The 21,504-nt window shown below is 40.2% G+C and overlaps 1 protein-coding gene across 1 annotated transcript in view; it reads right to left on the bottom strand.

Annotated features, from left to right (window-relative positions):
- The window catches only part of URI1 (URI1 prefoldin like chaperone), a 47,230-nt gene that overhangs the window by 18,996 nt on the left and 6,730 nt on the right, over nt 1–21,504 (bottom strand). Inside the window, exons 2-4 of the mRNA XM_015821849.1 lie at nt 10,336–10,370; nt 7,629–7,707; nt 5,288–5,423 (exon numbers count right to left, since the gene is read on the bottom strand). Of these exons, the coding sequence (XP_015677335.1) occupies nt 5,288–5,423; nt 7,629–7,707; nt 10,336–10,370 (250 nt within the window). The remainder of the gene's footprint in view (nt 1–5,287; nt 5,424–7,628; nt 7,708–10,335; nt 10,371–21,504) is intronic.

Here is a 21,504-nt window from a genome sequence, read left to right on the forward strand (position 1 = left end):
GGGACTGATTTCCAGGTAAAAGCACATCCCCAATTACAAAAAATGTCCTCCATCAGACACATTAGTGTGAAAATCATCTTATTAACAACGCTGTATTATATCATTCTTTTATGCAACTGGCATTGGGAGAGTAAACTGTTTTCAATCATGTTGTTAGAATGCATGAAATACAACTCATCACACACTTAATCAAGACACAGATGTATAGTGTAAAAAGCATGCTAATGTAGCTTTTGGCTGGAGATGCAACTGTGCCTTGCTTTAGCAAGACTCGGAGAAAAAAAATGTAACGAGAGCATTGTTTTCCCTAATATGTTGGAGGTGGAAGTCAACATGTTGCAGGATACTAAGTCATCAAAAAGTCCTGTTAATTTCACACATGGGTGTTTGTGAACACTAACAGAGGTTTTCTTTAAAATAATTTATTATTTACTTGGATTTAAGGGACTGTGGGGGAGCATTTGGCCACAAAGTTAAGCGTATCTGGATTTTAACCATGCCTTTGGTAAAGGGTCCTAAGCAGAATATTTGAACTATATTAAAAGCATATCTAACAGATTATAATAAAGTTTGGAAAACAAATGTGATTTCCAAGTATGCTCTACAGCTTTCAAAATGTTTTATCAAATATCTTTCTGTTCTGTTTGGGCTTTCTATCAAAAAATTACATATTCTTTTAGACATGTGGTTGAAAAATTATATGTTGGCCTACTAGGATAATATGGCCTTCAGTCATAACTCTCTCTCTCAGTAACCTAGAGGCCTATAACAGATAAGATGGTTAAAATAATATAAACAATCTCTGGAACAGGAATTATGTTTTTTATGATCACATTTATCTACAAATCTAGGATTTTCATTTCATTTCACTCCAGCAGCTGCTTTTAAATATTTTTCTCCCTATTTTTTTAAAACTGTCCTGTTTATTGTCATTCACATTGGCATTACTAAACATTCCATTTGGAATTCTGATTTTAGCAAGCTTTTTATTTTGTATAAAGGCCTGTGTATGTACGAGTTTACTTTCATATCTTATAGCAGACAATAAATCCCACGTCCAGTGAAAATAGGAAATACAGTCAAGCATCTAAGAACTCCTGAGGTCTAAATTCATGCACACAATGGCCCATCAATTCATTCACAACTTAGCTAGGAGTTTGGCAAGGCAACCAAAAGATTCCAAGATACATTATATATAGGCAATCGAAAAAGCTGAAAATAGCAAGTTCAAGTACCTGATTCAATAAGTAAAAAACAAGGGAAAGAACTCAAGTTCTCACTCAGAGTGAGGAACTGCTCAAATTCTCATTGGCCTTGTTTGGGACTATCCTTTTAAAATGTTGTGCACTAGACTGCTAATGTCACAAGAGGTTTCCAAACATTAGGTCACAGAAAAAAACAGGAATCGGCTACATCGTGAATTATATGCCTCTGCACTATAGTACCCATGATTTGGGTACTATGTCCCTAGTACCCAAATCATGGACTACCAATCATAGCAGGGACACAAGATTTAAAGGAGAAACCCCCGAGTCTGGAACTGGTGGAGTTTTACATCTTAGAAATCCCTCCTAGCAATACAGTACAAATGCATGATGGGAAGCAATCGCTTATGTATCTTGTTGCAAGAATTGGACATGTCTAGTCCAGGGGTAGGCAACCTTGGCTCTTTTATGACTTGTGGACTTCAACTCCCAAAATTCCTGAGTCAGCATGGCTGGTTCAGGAATTCTGGGTATTGAAGCCCACAAGTCATAAAAGAGCCAAGGTTGCCTACCCCTGGTCTAGTCTAACGAACAGAAGGACTAGAGGTGATTTGATAGGGGCTGATATCTGAGGGGTTGCCACAAAGAAGAGGGAGTCAAGCTATTCTCCAAAGCATCTGAGGGCAGGACAAGAAGTAATGGAGGGAAGCTTATCAAAGAGAGATTCAACCTAGAACTAAGGAGAAATTTCATGACAGTGAGAACATTTCATCAGGGGAACAGCTTGCCTTCAGAAGTTGTGGGTGCTCCATCACTACAGGTTTTCAAGAAGAAACTGGACAGCCATTTGTCCAGAATGGTATAGGGCAGGGGTAGTCAACCTTGGCTCTTTTATGACTCGTGGACTTCAACTCCCAGAATTCCTGAGCCAGCTGAGCCAGCCAACTCTGGGAGTTGAAGTCCACGAGTCATAAAAGAGCCAAGGTTGACTACCCCTGGTATAGGGTCTCCAGCATGGGCAGGGGGCTGGACTAGAAAGCCTCCAAGATCTCTTCAACTCTATTATACTGTTACTGTTACATTTTGGCAACAGCATAGTGGTTAATTCTGAGAGTATCCTTCATTTTACATGGATACCCTAACAAAATATTCCCTCCTAGAAAACCCGTGCAGTCAAGGTGGTATCACCAAGATGGTATCACCTAAGCATATTAAGCTCCCTATCCACCTTTTCACCTCCCTCTTGAGATCAACTGAAATGAGTTATTACCAGGCTGATGGGTAAAGTAACGTGTCCACTGCATACATATGACTAAGTCACTCTGTTTATTAGTAATTAGATTTATTAGTTGATTTTCAAGAGTATTCCAACAACACAATGCAATGCATAATAATCACATTCAGCTTTAACACCAGGAGAGGGGATCAACACGGTGCTCCTATATTTTAAATTACCACATCGTACATACAGAGTTGCAAACAATTCCACATAGCTAGAACTATTAAAATAATCAAAGCCCCTTCAAAGATCCACATTCAGAAGCAAACGAGATCTTCAAAGGCAGTGGCAGACAGACACACGCACACACGCGCACACACACAAGTAGGAGTGCCAGTTATTCACTCCAGCCAGGCACTTGTGTTTTGGAAAACAGTGACACAGGTGACAAGAGTAGCAGCTGCTGTGTGTCTCGTGCACGAAGTCCCTGTTGGAAAACTCTTTCTGCTGCTTGATCATTATCTATCGTGCAGCTTGCAAAAATGCAGGAGCCTTGCAGGAGAAAATTGCTTAGCACTCCCCAGGCTAGAAAAACTGGAAGCCTGCTGGTCATCGCTGCTGGTCGCAGGGCTGGCAGTCCCTTGTGGTCACCACAGAAAGGAAGCATCCTGTATTAGCAGGAGAGATGGAGAGAGAGAGAGAGAGAGAGAGAGAGAGTCATAAGCAACTCTACCTAGACCTGGAGGCATAATAAATGTGTATAAAGGTGTGCAAGTGACAGTGCAGTAGTGTCAGCCAAGTGGTCTCTGCTGTCCCAGTCCACCCTATTTCAGCACCAGGGAAGGGAGAAATGGACTCTTGCCCTTTTTGGAACCACAACAAACAAGGTGTGTCTGGCAACAGACATGTTTCCTCTATGCACCTGGCTGGTGATTCGGTAAAACACGGATGCCTTAGGCGGCAGTAAAAAGTACTGTATCTGTAGGGAGCATCTGATCTTTGCCAACCCATTTTATCCGCTCTCCGTTGTTAGAGGAGACGGGTGTTAAAGCAAAACATTATAGACAAACATCATTTCTCACACGGGGACAAATGAGGAAGAGACAGGAGACAGTTACAGGTAGCCCTCGACTTACGACCACAATTGAGCCCCCAAATTTCCGTTGCTAAGCGAGATGACTGTTAAGTGGATTTTGCTCCATTTTATGACCTTTCTTGCCTCAATTGTTACATTAGTAACACAGCTGTTAAATGAATCTGGCTTCCCCCACTGACTTTGCTTGTTGGGAGGTGGTCCCAGGGGGATCACTGCAACCGTCACAAATATCAGCCGGTTGCCAAGCATCAGAATTTTGATCTCGTGGCTACGGAGATGCTGCAACGGCCGCAAGTGTGTGTGTGTGGGGGGGGGGGACACAGTCCTGAGTCACTTTTTTCAGTGCCTTTGTAACTCCAAGTGGTCACTAAATGAATGGTTGTAAGTTGAGGAACACCTGTAATGAGGTTGAACGCTTACAACTGTACATCATTTGTGGCTTACCTTTGCGTTCTACGATCTGGCCTGATAACCCAGTTCCTGGCGTGGAACAGGGCTGGATGTCAGGAATGCCAACGTGATGTAGCTATTAGGATTCTAAAGGGAAAGCATGTTAGCGTGTTTTATATTTTCCTGGACATTTCATGACCAGGATGTGTCTCGTTGACTCCTAAGAATGTACAAGGTAAGAGGTAGAGAATATAGCCCATGCAAGAGAATATGTGTAGCTAAGATTGAACTGTAGAGTCCTTGGGGCATTCTAAGCTTGGTTGTTTGCTTGTAGATGTTTCATAACCCATCTATATAACAATATGAGTGCTTATGAGTGTGGGGTTTGCACACTCCACTCACTAGCACTGATGAAGTTACCTAGTTGGGTAATGAAATGTCTGCAAACAAACAACCAAGCTCAAAGAGCACCAAGGACTCCCGACTATAGCCCATGTACTGCAAACCTGAATTGTGTCCTCCCCCTCTACATACATACCTAAATAAATACAAAATACATGTATATAGCGTGCCGTAACTGGATCACTGTGGTTATAAAGCTAGCTTTATAACTGAAAACGGTTAAGATCTTCCTTTCTTCTTTGATAAATGCATTACTTGTTCACTTCTGGTAAAACCAACCCACAGCTGTTAACAACATAAACCGAAAACTGAAATCAGTAAAATCACAACTGAAATCAGTAAAATCACAGTAAAATATAGGAGAATCACCATAAGCAATTACATCTCCATGGTATGTTTTCCAAGGAAAGAAAAACCCAAGAAATCTTGGAAAAATTAGAAACAGTTTAGATAATAGGGGAAAATACCTGATGAATGTCTCTAATCATTTGTAACAGGAAGAAGTAATATATGAAACAAAACATAGATAGAAACAGAATGTAAAAAAGCCTTATCTCGTAACATGGCATTTTATGCCAGCCGTCAATTTTGACTGGTGCCAATATTTGTATTGAAGGCTGCCTGTTGCAATTTACGACTGAGTAATATTACAGTACCATATGTTAATGCAATCAGTATAGCCATTTTGTGAATTCATTTGCAGCACCGTCTCACTACTAGAACGTCCTGACACACACCGGCTCAATTGCAAAATAATGCTCAAAAAGTTGAAGTTTTCGTATTTTAATTGGTTAGGCGTTAAGACAATAAAACACACTTTGTTTTTAGGGTTCCCATACATATTCGATGAATATACGAGAAAAAAAACCTCAATCCCGCAGAAATCAGAATCCGCTGTAATCGGAAGACGCTCAGATTAAGATTGTATGTTACTCTTTAGTTGACTGTCATTCGAGAGCTAGGAAGGACACTTACGTTTTTTCCTGTGTTCTACTAGACCCCCGGCCTGTTTTGCTGAACATTTTGCAAACCAGTTGTCCCCAAGAAGAACTGTCACCTCATTGGTGTGCACAAGTCTTCCTGGCATGAAAGCTAGAGGACCAAAAGGGACCTATCAAAGTAACAACAGAAAAGGAAAGCAGTGAAAAATCATCTACGGCAGACATGTCAAACACAAGGCCCGGGGGCCAGATGCTGCCCGCAAAGTGGTTTCATGTGGCCTGCGAAGCCATCCTGGAAACAGTGAGGGAACGGCCCCCGCTGCCTTGGCCCTGGCCCAGGCTGCCCGGGAGCCAATGTACAATTTTGTGGTGGCCATCTATGCTGAAACGCATTCAGTCTTAGCTCCACAAGGCCGTCTGGAAACAGCGAGGAACCAGCCCCTGCCGCGTCGATCCCGCCCCCTGGGTGTATGCTGGGGAGGTGTCACCCTTTGTGAGGAATGAAGAAATGCATCATGCCTTGGAACTTGCCCCGGTCCCACCCCCTTCTGCCAGAGACCCTCAGATCTGTCCCACTCCTGCCCAGGCCCCCATAGGCACCCTTGACACGAACGATGTAGAGCTGGCCATGCCCACCCAGTAGGCCGCACCCACCCTGGCCACAGCCACCCGGCCCCCCAAGGGCAACCGCAATGCTAATGCGTCCCTCAATGAAATTGAGTTTGACACCCCTGATCTACGGAGAGAAATTTCATTTATGGGCAGTTCTACCTTCATGCTACAAGCCTTAATGTTTCAAAAAAGAAAGGACTACAGGTAGCCCTTGACTTACAATCATTCATTTAGTGACCGTTAGAAGTTACAACAGCACTGATAAAAGTAACTAATCATCATTTTTCACACTTACAACCCATGGTCACGTGATTGATATTCAGGGGCTTGGCAACTGGCATGTATTCAAGACGGTTGCAGTATCCTGTGTTTACATGACCACCATTTACGACCATCAGTCAGTGGGGAAGCCAGATTCACTTAACAACCGTGTTACTAACTTAACAACTGCAGTGATTCACTTGACAGCTGTGGCAAGAAAGATCTTAAAAGGGGCAAAACCTACGTTAACAAACGAACAAAAATTTGGGGGTGAATTGTAGTAAGTCAAGGACTACCTGTGTCTTTTAATTAAATCTACCGTGCTTTCATAACTATCTCGGAGTCGTTCGATATATTTTGCAAAACTGTTAATTAGATGTACATCTCACTTGCCAAGAAGACTAGCAGTGTATCATCTAACTGCACATTTCACAGATCATCTCTATCACCAAGTCCTGACTAGTGAGCTAATCATGTTCCGATATGCTTGATGCTACCCAAGCAATTACTTCTAAGCAACAAGCTTTCTCGCCAGAATAAAAACTTTTCCCGAATTAAGATTCTCTCAGTGTAAACTATTTTATATAATCAATAACCAAGACTTAAAAGCTTTTTTTTTTGTCTTTCGCTTCACAGGAAATTGTTGTCTATTGGAAATGAAATTACAGACTTCATAAAATGAGTACCAAATATGAATATTATCAAATAGGGCAGACGTCATAGTACATTGTCAACATTTCGGGAGGCCGAAAAAGGGGAAAAAAACATATATAATGCCAGAATCAGATCCAAAGAATCAGGACAATGGGTAGGTTGCAGCTTTAGAAGATTTATTCAGGTCTATACACAAGAAGTGGCATGGTGGCTCAACGGTTAAGACACTGGGTTGTCGAATGGAAAGCCGGCAGCACAGGTTTGAGACCCGAGCACCATACGACGGGGTGAGCCCCCGTCCTCACCCCAGCTCCTGCCAACCTAACAGTTTGAAAGCATGCAAAGGCAAGTAGATAAATGGGTACCACTCTGGAGGGAAGGTAACATCACTCTGTGATGTCATGCTGGCCACATGACCGCGGAAATGACTTTGGACAACACTGGTTCAATGTCTTTGAAAGAGAGATGAGCGCCGTCCCCTATAGTCGGCAATGAGTAGCGGAGTAAAATCCGCAGGGACTCTCCTTTACCTTGTTTTATATACATGACTCTGGTCAACTAAAGTTCAACCCTAAATGAGCAGCAGATAAGGGTCACTAGGATTCAGGAGGAGGTGGACTTGGAGTGCTTGTGGGAATGCAATGATTCTAAGCTGCTGACACATTTAACTCAGCCTCCCCAGCTCTGCCCCTTCTCCTACACATATATTTGTTTAAGGCGATCAAGAATTAGATAGCCTGTGTTCAAATCTGCTAGTTGGTTGTAGACTGTACTGCCATGCCTTTGAAAGATAAGCACACAAGAGAGGCATAAAAACAAGCAAGAGTCAGATACTAAACTGTACCTACCATGACCTCATATGAAAGTTTGTCTGGCAGCGTACTGAGTCTGTCCTGAAGTGCTTCGTAGTCACTCTCAACCTTCTTCCTACAGGGAAGTTCAGACAAATGTACTGTCAGTTCTAAATCTTAATTAATTTTATGAACATAGAAATATATTACACACATTTCTAAGCTGAGGCTTGAATCAGAAACTATGCTTTGCATGTTATGGTGACAAACTGCCACAAGTAATTTGGGTTGGAAGGGAGAGGTGGGGAGTTCCGGGGCATTTTTCCATCTTTTTGTAAATATGATGTCTGTGAGTACAGGTAATTCTTAACTTACAACCACAATTATTCCCAAAATTTCCCTTGCCAAGCAGGACAGTTATTAAGTGAATTTTGCCACATCTTGCCAGGCGTTCAAATTTTGATCGGGTGCCCATGGGATGCTGTAACAGTCATAAGTCACTTTTTTCCATGTCATTGTAACTTTGAACAGCCACTAAATCAGGGGTCTTCGAACTTGACCTTTTTATGACTTGTGGACTTCAACTCCCAGAATTCCTCAGCCAGCATGCCTGGCTGAGGAATTCTGGAAGTTGAAGTCCACAAGTCATAAAAGGGCCCACATTCGAAGACCCCTGCACTAAATGAATGGTTGTAAGTCGAGAACTATCTGTAATGAAAGGAATTCCATCAAGGGATATTCTCCAAGCCCGCAAATTGTTTCTTAAAAGACAATTATTCTAGAGATGAACGATTTGACCATTTTTTAAAATCAATATCCATTAGGTTCAATCATCAGAGGCCTATTTAATTCAATTCCACGTGGACTCGGATAGGGTTGTGCTATTAGAAAACCTAGAGCAAACCTATATCAAGGGTGTCGAGAAACACCACAATGCAGCCTCTAGATCAGGGGTGCCCAACCTTGGCGACTTTAAGACCTATGGACTTCAACTCCCAGAATTCTCCAGCCAATTCTGGCAGTCGAAGTCCCTAAGTCTTAAAGCTGCCAAGGTTGGACACCCCCGATCTTGATTTCAACCACTTTGTATGACCCTTCATAGGACATACACTTGAATGGGCTTTCTCATTCTGTCTCAGCAAAACCAGAGTAAAAGAAGACTACAGTTCACCTAGTAATCTCACAGTGAGTCAACTCCATGTCCTTCTTCCTAGGATCTACTGCAGGGGTCTTCAAACTTGGCCCTTGGCTGGCTGAGGAATTCTGGGAGTTGAAGTCCACAAGTCATCAAAGGGCCAAGTTTGAAGACCCCTGATCTACTGCCTTGCACTGAGGTAGGAATTGGAAGTGAAAGATGTGAAAATGTGTGAAATTGCTTCCCAAAATTAAGCCCCTCTTCTTTGGGGGCTCAGCTGAACCTCTCAGAACATCAGCTGGGAAGAAAAGGAGAGCGGTGCTGCTCCCTGTGGAGAAATCTGTAGATCAGATTTCATTATAAAGGTTCTGCAGCAGTACAAAAATGTTTTTTTTAAAAAAAGCTTGATTCCAGCAGCACCAATAGACACCAATATAATACCCGTCTTACTGGAAATCAATGCAGCCTCTGAATTTTAAATAGTAGAACAACATATTAGCTCTAAACTGTTTTTTTTTTTTTTAACAATCCAATGGTCACAACTGAATATGATGAGCATTAGATGGCCTTGAGCCTCCCTCCCTCCCTCTCCTCCTTCTGGCAGCTTATGTGCATTTAAACTAAGCCCCCCCCTCATCAAAACCAAACATCTGATACGTCTGAACTATAAATTATTTGTTCAGAGGTCTTTCAGGCATGAAGAAAAAGCCTCTTAAAATAAATTTAAAATATTATATGCTTGATGGTGTATAACCAAAAGTTTAATCTCTCCACTAAAGGGGGCAGTTGCTATGATTTTTGCAATAACCCTGCAGACAATAATCAAGAAAGCTCCCGTTGCTCCTTCCGTAAAATCCAACAAACACAGCATGGATGTGGCATAATTTGGAACGTGTTAAGAGGGAGCGTTACCTCTCAATAACTCATAAACAACTGTTTACCTTTGGATGTCCCTTTTCCAATTAGATGGCCATATGAAACTTTTATTTATTTAAGCTGTTTCTATTAATTAAAAAAAAAAAGCAACACGTTAAAGCAATGAAGAGAAGACCCGAGTGATATTTTAAGGGCTGAGTGTTCCTCTAAAATCTTAAGTTTATCTAAGGCTTAAAACGAGGATATACTTTCACAATCATTGGAGAAACTAAAACCACCTTTCAAGTGGGGAAAAAAAAAGTCCTTTGTAAATATCAGACCCGATAATCTAAACTTGGACTTATGAAGTTATCTTGGAAGTCTCTCAATGCCATTTAAATACTCAATCATGACTGTTAAAAATGTCTTGGAACAATCGAAAAAATAAATGGTTGGAATTGGAGTTCACTGAGTTTTTAAAAGACTTTGTATGTAGTTATTTAAGCTGGAAGAATGTAGAATAACTGAATGTCTTTTTTAAAGAGGTGCAGGTTTTAAAAGCATGATTATAGTGGTGAATTAAAGCAATAACATAGGCAGTGCAACGGGTGCAATTTAATAAGCCAAGCAGAGTCAAAATGATGCACCGGAATACAGTATTATATGAATTTGGTTAATTTTCTAAAGAATATATATGCAGGGCGCTTTTCTAAAGCACACATAAGCTATTTGCATTGATATTTTAGGCATGCAATCAAACATTTTTTCACTTACCAATGCTGGATTTTTTCTTGGCAGCTAGTGACCACCTGTCATTAAAACAGATAACTGCTCATGAAAAAGAGAAGGCTAAGCACACAGCTGCAAAGTCAATGTTTTAGAAACTAGAGCAGCAGCGTTATAGATTTAGTAGCGTCTGGCTATACATTTTTATTTGTCAGCCCAAAGGCGCAGGAATGTTCATTCTTAAGCAGCATACTTTATCACGATGCCCTAATCCAGACTGATAACCACAGAATAAATTAGAGCATCCTCAACTCAAGATTTTGATACAAGGCACGCTCCATAACAAGATGGCACCATACAAGATAAGGCTAGTCTTTTGTACAATCTACACATCTGCTTTCAATTCCATGACCTTTTCAAAAACCAAACAAAACATAGTTTATGAAGGACTTGCTTGTCTGTTTTCTTTAAAAGAACCCATTAAAACGATTTCATTTTTAGACTAATGGACGTCTAAATCACAGCATCACTCTGGCAAAGTTTAAAAAAAATATATAGGCTCGTATTTTCAAAAGCATAATATGTGCGTAAATGTAAGTAAACATAAACTTCTGTCATGTTACAGTCTTCGGAATTCATGAAAAGGTCACCATTTGGCCACCACAAACAAAATCACAAAACGTATTACAGTTGTTATATTCCATAATTTTCAGCTACCCCGTTCACATCAGAAATAGAGTTTCTGGACAACTGAGGTCCATGCAGCCACCCAAATTAGGTACATTTTATTAATAAACCATTATATTTCCATCCCACCTGAAGGACATAGCCATAATATTCCTTCTTCGGTTTTTATCCCACCATTAACAACTGTGAAATGATTAAAAAATTTAAAAAATGATTGGTCCAAAGTCACTCAAGTCTCCCTACTTGTAATCCCAAACCTTTAACCATTACTTTTAATTTTTTTTAAAAGTAAGCATATAGTCTTTGAGGGCTGGGAATGTTAGAAGTTACAATTCCAATGAATCACGAACAGTGATTTCAACGTCAGTAAACGCCTATCTGCCAGGTTTAAAAATACATAGATCTAGAAATCACCAATTTGGGAAAGAACACTTGGTTTAGTTTTCACCTGCCTGATAACTAGGAAATAGTGAAACAGAAACAGTGGAATCCAAAGAGTTAAGAGTAGAGCTTGGGTACGTAAACAGATTTCTCAAATTCTATAATGTTCCCTCTTGTCATTTTAATTCTCAAGTCTCTCTGAAGAGCTTTTTTAGAAGCTGGGAAACCTTCCAGAGCAGACTCTAAAGCTACCAAGAATTGTTTACAGAAGAAGAAACCAAGAGGGTCCTGTTTTGAGAGCGGAATATTTGGGTGTAAATATCGGTACCTTGTAGCTAGAGCTTACATATTTTATGCATGAATTCAGTTTAAATGTACCTGCTTTATTATATCAAGAAAGCAACCAACCAACAAACCCGCTTTGATGAAAAGATCTGATCCCAGTGAGATTTATAGATGACTAATATATTGGCATTGGCATCATTGTTGGGGATGGTTTTTCAGGTTAAAAAGAGAGAAAACCAAGTAATGTCATTCTGTTTATCAAATTCCATAGAACCACACGTCTTAAGCCCATGAAGAGCTATAGATAACCCTTCTATCATCCTAAGTCCATTAATATAAAAACTAAAACCTTAGGACAAATACGATTAATAGAGATGCTTGCTTTATATGTATCTTTCCCTTCTAAAGCGTTATCTAAGATGTATCGTATATCTACAACATGGATGGCTAGTAAAAAAAAAATATGGCTTCTAATCCTGCTTCAAAATCAACCTGACGATGCAATATACATTCTTGATTCAGGTATGATCGCTTTGAAACCCAAAATGAATCTATGAACAAGGGCTTGTGAGGAAAGCAAGAGACCAATGCAGATAGTCCTCAACAATTCATTTAGTGACTGCTCAAAGATACAACGGCACTGGCTTATGACCGTTTTTCACACTTGCGACCTTTGCAGTATCCCCCTGGTCACAGGATCAAAATTCAGACGCTTGGCAACTGCTTCATGTTTATGACAGTTGCAGCGTCACGGGGCCACGGGATCCCCTTTGGTGACCTCCTAACAAGCAAAGTCAATGGGGGAAGCCAGATTCACTTAACAACCACATTACTAGCTTAAAAATTGCAGGGATTCACCTAACAGGCGTGGCAAGAAAAGTCGTAAAACGGGACAAGACTCTCTTGACAAATGTCTCAGTTAGCAACAGAAATTTTGGGCTCAATTGTGGCCGTAAGTCCAGGATGACCTGTACCAACAGAACCATGCCACTGGTATGATGGGGCCAGCGGCATTCATCCATGAGACCACAATAAATACTCATGGCTGAACGTGCTAGAACAGTGCTGTTCCTATAACTCAGTGGTGGCAAACCTATGGCACGCGTGCCAGAGGCGGCACTCAGACCCCTCTCTGTGGGCACGTGCGCCGCCGCTGCCAGCAGCTTGCACAGGTCCATTAGGCCGCTGCCGCTGCCCGGAGCAACAGCCCCACCCAGCATAAAGGAGGCGAAGTGGCCAGCTAGCAAGCTAAAATAGAGGTGGTAGAGCACGCCCACACCCAGCAAGCCAAAGGCCACCCCGAGCAGGAAAAGCCAGATCCCCATCGGCGCCATAGCTCCCCAGTCCCAGCTAGGATTGCGTGCTCCCCCCCATCTATGCTGGGCCTCCTGCCCACCACCCCACCTGCCAGAGACCCCTTGGATCTCCCCCAACACTGCCCGGCCCCCACAGGCGTCCCCCCCACGAGCAACATCGAGATGGCGATGTTTCGAGATGTTTCGTTACTCAGACACATGACACATGCCCACCCCAGCCACGCCTACCCAGTCTGCCGTGACAACCTCAGCCATGCTCACCCAGTGGGCCACGCCCATCCAATGGGCCACGCCCCCTTGCCCCCCCTGAGGGCACCACAATGCTGATGTGGCCCTGGCACTTTGCAATAAATAAGTGGGTTTTGGATTGTGGTTTGGGCACTCGGGTCTCTAAAAGGTTCGCCATCACTGCTATAACTTTTAAGGAACGCGTTCTGTATCATGAAAATTGTTTTGTGTGTGTGTGTGGGGGGGAAACCCGAGATCTCCAATCCCTCATTTCTGCGTAGGGGGAACAAGAGCGCCAGGGAAACCTTCCGAATCCCAGCGCAGGGCTTTCCGAGCACAGAGTGCTAAAGGCAACACAACCCGTGAAGTGCAGCATGTTCATTAACCTCTACATGATAATCCTTTCGTAGCTGCATATTAACTAGTTACATATTCATAATCATTTACATTATTTAGAAGACCTCCTATGAAAATTTCCAGGCGATATCCATTAGCTGCAATGTTAAAGGTTACCCAAGATTGTCTGCTTAATGTTTCCAGGAAGCTTTTTTTAATTAGTAAATATGTAAATTGGGAGCATATGCTTTCCCCCCTCCCTTTTTTAAAAAAAAAATATAAAAAAAAAATTGGGGAGATATGAGCCATCGATAGAAGAGCAGAGGAACATATGTTGTTTTCCCTGACCTTTAACCCCTGAGATGAAAATCGGCAACACCGATCCGCTTTAATTCCGCTCTTCTTCTTTTGATATCTCCCATAATGGGATAGGGAAAGGCAGACTCAAAAGAAAACATGTGTGAAATCCCCTCGTTAGAATAAGAGAAGTTGCCAGAGTCAGATCAATGGTCTACCTGGCTCAATAGGATTTACTTGGGACTGGCAAAAGCTCAGAGATCTTGGATGGGAATTCTTCCAACTTGAAAATACTGAACTTCAGACCCGCTGCCTCGGAGGGAACGAGGGTCCAGCACTGAGTCACCGGCTTCAAAGAATAACAACAGTTTAAGATTGCGTGTGTCTAGAAGCATTTTTGATCGTGTAATGGTTGGCAGCAACTACCCTGAGACTAAGCAGATATTGGAAGTTATGGAACAAAAAGATGACTGATAAATAAGACCAACAAGAAATGGGAGAGAGGAAACAGACTTCTCAACGGAGAGTTTGGGGGGGCTTGTTTTCCTATAGAAATTTTAGCACCTTGTTTACTGGGCTGCAAAATCGAAGCACGGGATTGACAGAAGACCAAGTATAACATACCGTGTTTCCCTGAAAATAAGACCCAACCGGAAAATCAGCCCTAGCATGATCTTTTCAGGATGCTCGTAATAGAAGCCCTACCGCAAAAAATAAGCCCCAGTTAAGATCATCTGCCAGACGGACGCGTTTAGTACCGAATTTCCCCGAAAATAAGAGCTAACTGGAAAATAAGCCCTAATGCGTCTTTTGGAGCAAAAATTAACATAAGACCCGGTCTTATTTTTAGGGAAACATGGTATGTAGAGACTGGTCTCGGAGGTGGTCCTATCTGAGTGGTCTCAGACTGGTCCATCTGAAGCGATGCCGCTTATTTTGTTACACATGAGCTTGCTATTACTATATATCAGAAGAAGCTGTCCACAATCCATGAGCCAGTTTCTTCTGAAATATAGTACAGGTAGTCCTCGACTTATAACAGTTCATAGAATGGAATGGAATGGAATGGAATGGAATAGAATAGAATAGAATAGAATAGAATAGAATAGAAGGGACCTTGGAGGTCTTCTAGTCCAGCCCCCTGCTCCAGCAGGAGAACCTATACCATTTCAGACAAGTGACTGTCCAGTCTCTTCTTAAAAATCTCCATTGATGGAGCACCCACAATTTCTGAAGGCAAGTTGTTCCACTGGTTTGTTGTCTTCACTGTTAGGAAGTTTCTCCTTAATTCCAGGTTGCTTCTCTCTTTGGTCAGTTTCCAGCCATTGTTTCTTGTCCTTCCCTCTGGTGCTTTGGTGAACAACCTGGCCCCCTCTTCTTTGTGACAGCCCCTCAGATACTGGAATACTGCTATCATGTCTCCCCTATTTCTTCTTTTCTTTAGACTAGCCAAACCCAAGTCCTGCAACCGTTCTTCGTATGTTTTAGTCTCCAGGCCTTTGATCATCTTAGTTGCTCTTCTCTGAACTTTTTCCAAAGTCTCAACATCTTGTTTGTAATATGGTGACCAGAATTGGTTGCAGTATTCCAGGTGTGGTCTCACTAGGGTTTTATAAAGTGGTACTAATAATCGTGATCGTTCTAAGTTACAAAAGCACTAAAAAAAGGGACTTATGACCATTTTTCACACATACAATCATTGTAACATCCCCGTGGTCACATGATCAAACTTCTGAACACTTGGCAACTGACTCATATTTATGACTGTTGCAGTGTCCTGGGGTCACGTGATCCCCTTTCGCGACCTTTTCGCAAGCAAACTGAATGAGGAAGCCAAAGTAACTTAACAACTGTTGTAAGAAAGGTCGTAAAATGGGGTAAAATTCACATAACAAATGTCCCGCTTAGCAACCGAAATTCTTGGCTCAATTCTGGTTGTTAAGTCGTGGAGTACTTGCAATAGCAAGCTCATTTTGTTAATATGGCATAGGTCAGGGGTAGGCAACCTTGACTCGTTTATGACTCGTGGACTTCAATTCCCAGAATTCCTGAGCCAACATAGCTGGCTCAGGAATTCTGGGAGTTGAAGTCCACAAGTCATAAACGAGCCAAGGTTGCCTACCCCTGGCATAGGTTAACAAAATAAGCACCATCCCTTCGGATGGAAGAAGACTCACCAGAATTGAAGAAAATCTCCAGGGATTTGAGAAGGAAAACAGAAAAAAAAAGATGGGGTTGGGAGAGAATGAAAGATCTGACTATCTGTAAGAAAAAGGGCTGAGATTTACAGTCTGACTTTATGGCACTCCAAGGAATTCTAGCACATAATTTACAGACATGAAGACTAAGATCATTGACTAGGAAAGAAGGCAGCAAGGAGCAAGTAGTTGTTCATGTGGAAGGAAAATGGTTTCTAGATATTTTATCGGGCACTCATTAAATAGTATATATGCATACCTTATTAAGTTATATATTTTCAATCCAAACTGAGCCATGGTAATTCCAGCTGTCATGATATGAACATCTGTCCTGGCGTTTTTAAAGAGATTGGACAACTATTTATTTGTCTGAAATGGTATGGGATTTCCTACCTGAGCAGGGGGTTGGACTAGAAGACCTCCAAGGTCCCTTCCAACTTTATTATTCTGTCCTAAATGAACGAGGTTTACTAGCTCCTTCTCCAGATAGCTGGACTGAGGGAGGTTCAAGGCATTGGGCAAATTGGCTTCAGAGAAATATGATGTTGTACTCATGTATGGTTAATGCAAACCATGGTCTTCCAGTCATTACTATAAAACAGCTTTATGTACAAGATGCATCATGATTTAGGTGTTTAACTATGCTTATGGAAAGAAATTATGACTTCATTATTTTGTCTGTAACATAATAGTGTGTGACATTTTTCCTCTTCATAAATGATACATACAACTTCCAAATACCAATGGTTGATTTAAATAGTATAATATTTGAAATATGTGGGTAGTTTCTAGGAAATGTTAACGTTACTTTTTCAAACATGTAATTTTAACAACTCAGCGCATACACACTGACATGCATTAAGTGTCCAAATCACATTTTTAAAAATCAAGAATCACTTTTCTTTTGGGGGCCACAAAATCCGTAAAAAGATGTTTTTGTTTCTTTATCTCATTTACATAACCACCCATCTTATAAGAAACAACTTCGTATTTTGTTTTCAGAACAATTTCATGTCTTTAAAAGGAGGTGCACCGAGTGATTTAAAAGCTTGTACTTTTAAACCTATATTAATATTTCTTAGGAACCACAAGGGGGCATAATCCTGAATATCCCCGCCAATAAACAAACAACTGCACAGGCATTGTGTAAAAAACATGATTTATCTAAAATAAATATTGGGACTGAAACATTTAAATTCTCAATATTTAAAAAAAGGAGGAACCTATTCCAATTATACTCTGAGGCACAAATGGAACTATGTTATATGTGATCACAAGTATTATGTCTTTAACAAACCATGATTAAAATGATGAATTGAAATGATGCATGAATTCAACCACTGCCCAATGTAACTTATGGATCAGATAAGTTACACGAAAGAGGGTGATGAAGTTTTAACTCAAATAAGTCAAGTTTTATTTGTTCAACATGTCTCCCCATCAAGACACTTATAAGTATCCCAATGGGTATCTAAAAGAAAACTGCTTCCTAGAATATTTCTAATAGTTCCTTTCCTGAAATGGAACACATTTTCCTTAGGAAAAAATCAATGTTATTATTAAAAAATAAAATATTAAACCAAGTAAATGCCATCAATTTATTGTTGTGTTTTCTTATTAGTTCAATTTGCTTTTTATTGTTGTTATTTAAGTTAGATTTTTTTTAGCAACTGGAAAAGCATCAACCTCCCCAAACTCTCAGGGGTTAACTGTCCTGCTATGTATCTTTATTCCCTGAGAGTATAAAAGAGGACCTGCATAAATATATATACATATATATATATATATACATGAATATATATTCATGTAGATCTGGCATGTGTGTTCCCTCATATCACACATGCTCCCAAAACAAAACACGCAAAATATCAAAATAATATTCTTCTGAACAAATGTTTATTGCAATGTGCTAATTTATACGTAGAGGACAATACATATTTTACTCTGCACTTTGCAAGCTTATGAAAACTCTGTAGTGAATCCAGAGGAAGATAACAATATTATGTATGCTTCTTTGAAGCAAAACTTACCAGATTTTTAAGTCTTTTAAGATCGGAGAGCTTCAACAGGCTCAACTTTTACATAGCACTTTTCAATGTATTTATTGCAATTGTTTACAGTTTTATATTGATACGATTAAACTAACAAACTGCCTTGCGGGGAACAAATTGTACTAAAAGCACCTTACGACCGACCTCAATGGGGATTACAATTGCCATGTAAAATAAAACATGCATCAGCTGAAAACTGGTTAGAATCTCAAAGTGTGTTTTCTAAGAAAAGGTGTGGCTGAATTTGATAGCTAAAGTCTGGTAATAAAGGAATAACATAAAGTTACAACTTCCACTTTCGTTTTGGAAAACGTTCTACTTTTCCATTATCCAAGGAGGGAAAACTGATGTGTTGAACATAGTTAAAATACTAGTTAAAATATAGTTAAAACACATTATCAAAATAATATGCTTTAGCCTCCAGTCCCGCTGGAGGCTAAAACAAATGAAGAACATTTACAGAACTGGTGAAAAGTGAAAAGGATGACTAAGGGAGACATGATAGCAGTAAGTATTCCAATATTTGAGGGGCTGCCGCAAAGAAGAGGGAGTCAAGCTATTCTCCAAAGGACCAAAAGGCAAGACAAAAAAAAAACCAACAATGGATGGAAACTGATCAAGGAGAGAAGCAACCTAGAACTAAGGAGAAATTTCCTAACAGTGAGAACAATTTATCAGTGGAAGGACTTGCCTCCAGAGGTTGTGGGTGCTCCATCACTGGAGGTCTTTAAGAAGAGATTGGACAGCCATTGGTCTGAAATGGTATAAGGTCTCCTGCTTGACCTGCTCCAAGGTCCCTTCCAACTCGGTTATTCTATGTTCACACTAAGTGAAAGCCAAACAAACCAGGTTTTGGCAATGCATAAAGCCCAGTTGCACACTGTTTCCTCTCTGGTACAGTACAGAGGATTAAGTGATCAAAAGATCTACATTCTACTTTGAAACTATCCGTATTTTTTGTTTTCACGTGAAATGGGGCAGGCATTGGCTAGTTTATTACATTTAGAAACTACAAGCCGTAGTTTATAATGTTGCATACCATCCTCTAGTTTAAACTGATCGAAGTTTATCCATTTCAGATATAACAAAAGATTCCAGCCAGTTAAACTTTAGAGACTTCTGATCTTCGGTTTATAGCAAATTCACCAGCCCAAGCCAGCTCATGCATATAACTAAATAATGCTTTAGCATTATATCTAAAATGGGTCTAACTCTAGTTAATTAACTAGTTAATGAAATAGTGCGCTATGGAATTAAGCAGTTAAATCGAGCAATTAATGTATAGCAGATCTACATATTTACATATAAGAAGAAACTGGCGCATTCAAAATATATCGGAGAGGTTTCAGACTCTACCCTTCACGTGGAGCTCACACTCCCAAGGCTTGCCATAACTTAATTTCGTAATGCTAAGATATGCTTGGAATAGCTTAATAGTTCTTATTTCAGTAAATAAGAAGTGAATATAAAATTCCCAAGAGGGATAAATTTATTCAGGATAATTCTACCATTATGTGCAAATCCTTTAAAAAGAATTAAGTGCTCAGTTCTAAAAATGTTATTTTATACACACACACACACACACACACAATCCACAAACAGAATAATTTTACCCAACTGCCCTTTTATCTAGTCTCTCTATGCATCGCTGAGAAATTCAGTCTGTATAAGCTACCTTTAGCTTAGCAAATTTGGGGATTCACAGATCAGTACTTCTGACCTTAGAAATATATTATTTCTTATGCAAGCAAATGAACTTAATGATCCAAGCACTCAAGCACCTCAACCAAGTTTCTTTCTGGAGCTTATTACAGACCTTTAAAGAACATATTATTATTATATATATGCGATAGTGTTAAATCATAGCTGCCTGTTCTTTAGCTGATGTTGGATTTCATAAGCATCAAGCTCCTCCCAAGAATTTAGGATGTTGTAATGTATCGGCGTAATGTATATGTAGAGCCAAGCAGTGTGGCCTTTTGTAATTGTCAGATAGAAATTTTGTTAATGTGCAGATTTACTAAGTGCCGTCCACAAATTTTTTGGTATAGCACCCAGTGTGCCCATAACCACTGGGGCCACCACATATAATTTCTGCCATAATCTTTCAACGTTGATTTTCTGACCTTGATATTTTGTGATCTAATCCAATGTTTTGTCTTCTATTTTACTATCCCTGGTATTGCTGATGGTGATTTTTGTCAAAGCCAATGGTATTCAAATGGTACTCCAGATGTTTTGGGATTTCAGCCAAGATGCCTATTATTATTGGAACTATCTTTGCTTTCTTTTGCCATAATCATTCTACTTCAATTTGCAGGTCTTTGTATTTTGTGTTTTTATTATTAGCATGCTGCCCAATTCCCAGAGCTTCAAATAAATGGCACAACAGCCTGTTTTATACTCTTTGGGGGAGAGAAAGAGATGCCTCCGGGTCAAGGATGAAAATTATTTGGCCTACCTACAGCTCTGCCTAATTATTTCACTACAAATAAACACCACAGCTTTCCAAGCAAAATTTCTTTTAAAAATGAAACTTAATTGCTCAATAGTGTTCTCCAGTAAGATTTCACAACTCATTTTATGAGTGGAATCTAAACTGGCCAGAAACAAACAACGATAGATCTTCCCATGTTATCGTTGCATAGAAGAGACTGACTACATATGCAGAAATGTTTTATTTTCCTTAATAAGGTAAAGAAATGTCATATATCAGGAATTTTCAGTATGATTTTCCACTCCATGCCATGGATAGGAATAGAAGATAATATTTGTAGCTCAGGGTTGAAATGTGGGGTCTTGGTGCTCTCCAAACATGTTTGTTTTCTTGCAGACATTTTGTTACCCAACTAGGTAACATCATCAGAGCGAGAAGAGAGTGGGGATTGCTTTTATAGTACTGAAGATGTTACCTAGTTGGGTAATATCTCAGGGGCTGCCACAAAGAAGAGGGAGTCAGGCTATTTTCCAAGGCGCCTGAAGGCAGGACAAGAAGCAACGGATGGAAAATGCAACTATGTCCCGCATTTATGAGAACTATGAATCCAAGTGCTGGAGGTGTGGACAACAAGATGCAACTTTTTTTCACATGTGGTGGACTTGCAAGGTTATTAAAGCCTTCTGGATAAAATTATGGTGGAATTTACAGCAAGTTTTTAAAAGAAGAATTTTTTTTTTGCCTCAGTTGTTTCTCCTAGGTATTACACATAATTTAGACGTAAAAGAAACGAACCTGATGCTGTATTGTTTAACTGCTGCCCGTTTGCTGATAGCTCAAAACTGGAAGAGTAAAGTTTTACCTACAATAGAGGACTGGAGAGTGAAGGTTTCGCATCTTGCTGAAATGGCAAAGATTTCGGCTTATTTGAAGGATCACTCAAATGAACAATTTTTATCAATATGGAGAAGATGGATTGTTTATATTCAAAATAAGCATAG

Source organism: Protobothrops mucrosquamatus, unplaced genomic scaffold (genome assembly GCF_001527695.2).
Source record: "Protobothrops mucrosquamatus isolate PMUCROS unplaced genomic scaffold, P.Mucros_1.0 scaffold1410, whole genome shotgun sequence".
Taxonomy (NCBI): domain Eukaryota; kingdom Metazoa; phylum Chordata; class Lepidosauria; order Squamata; family Viperidae; genus Protobothrops; species Protobothrops mucrosquamatus.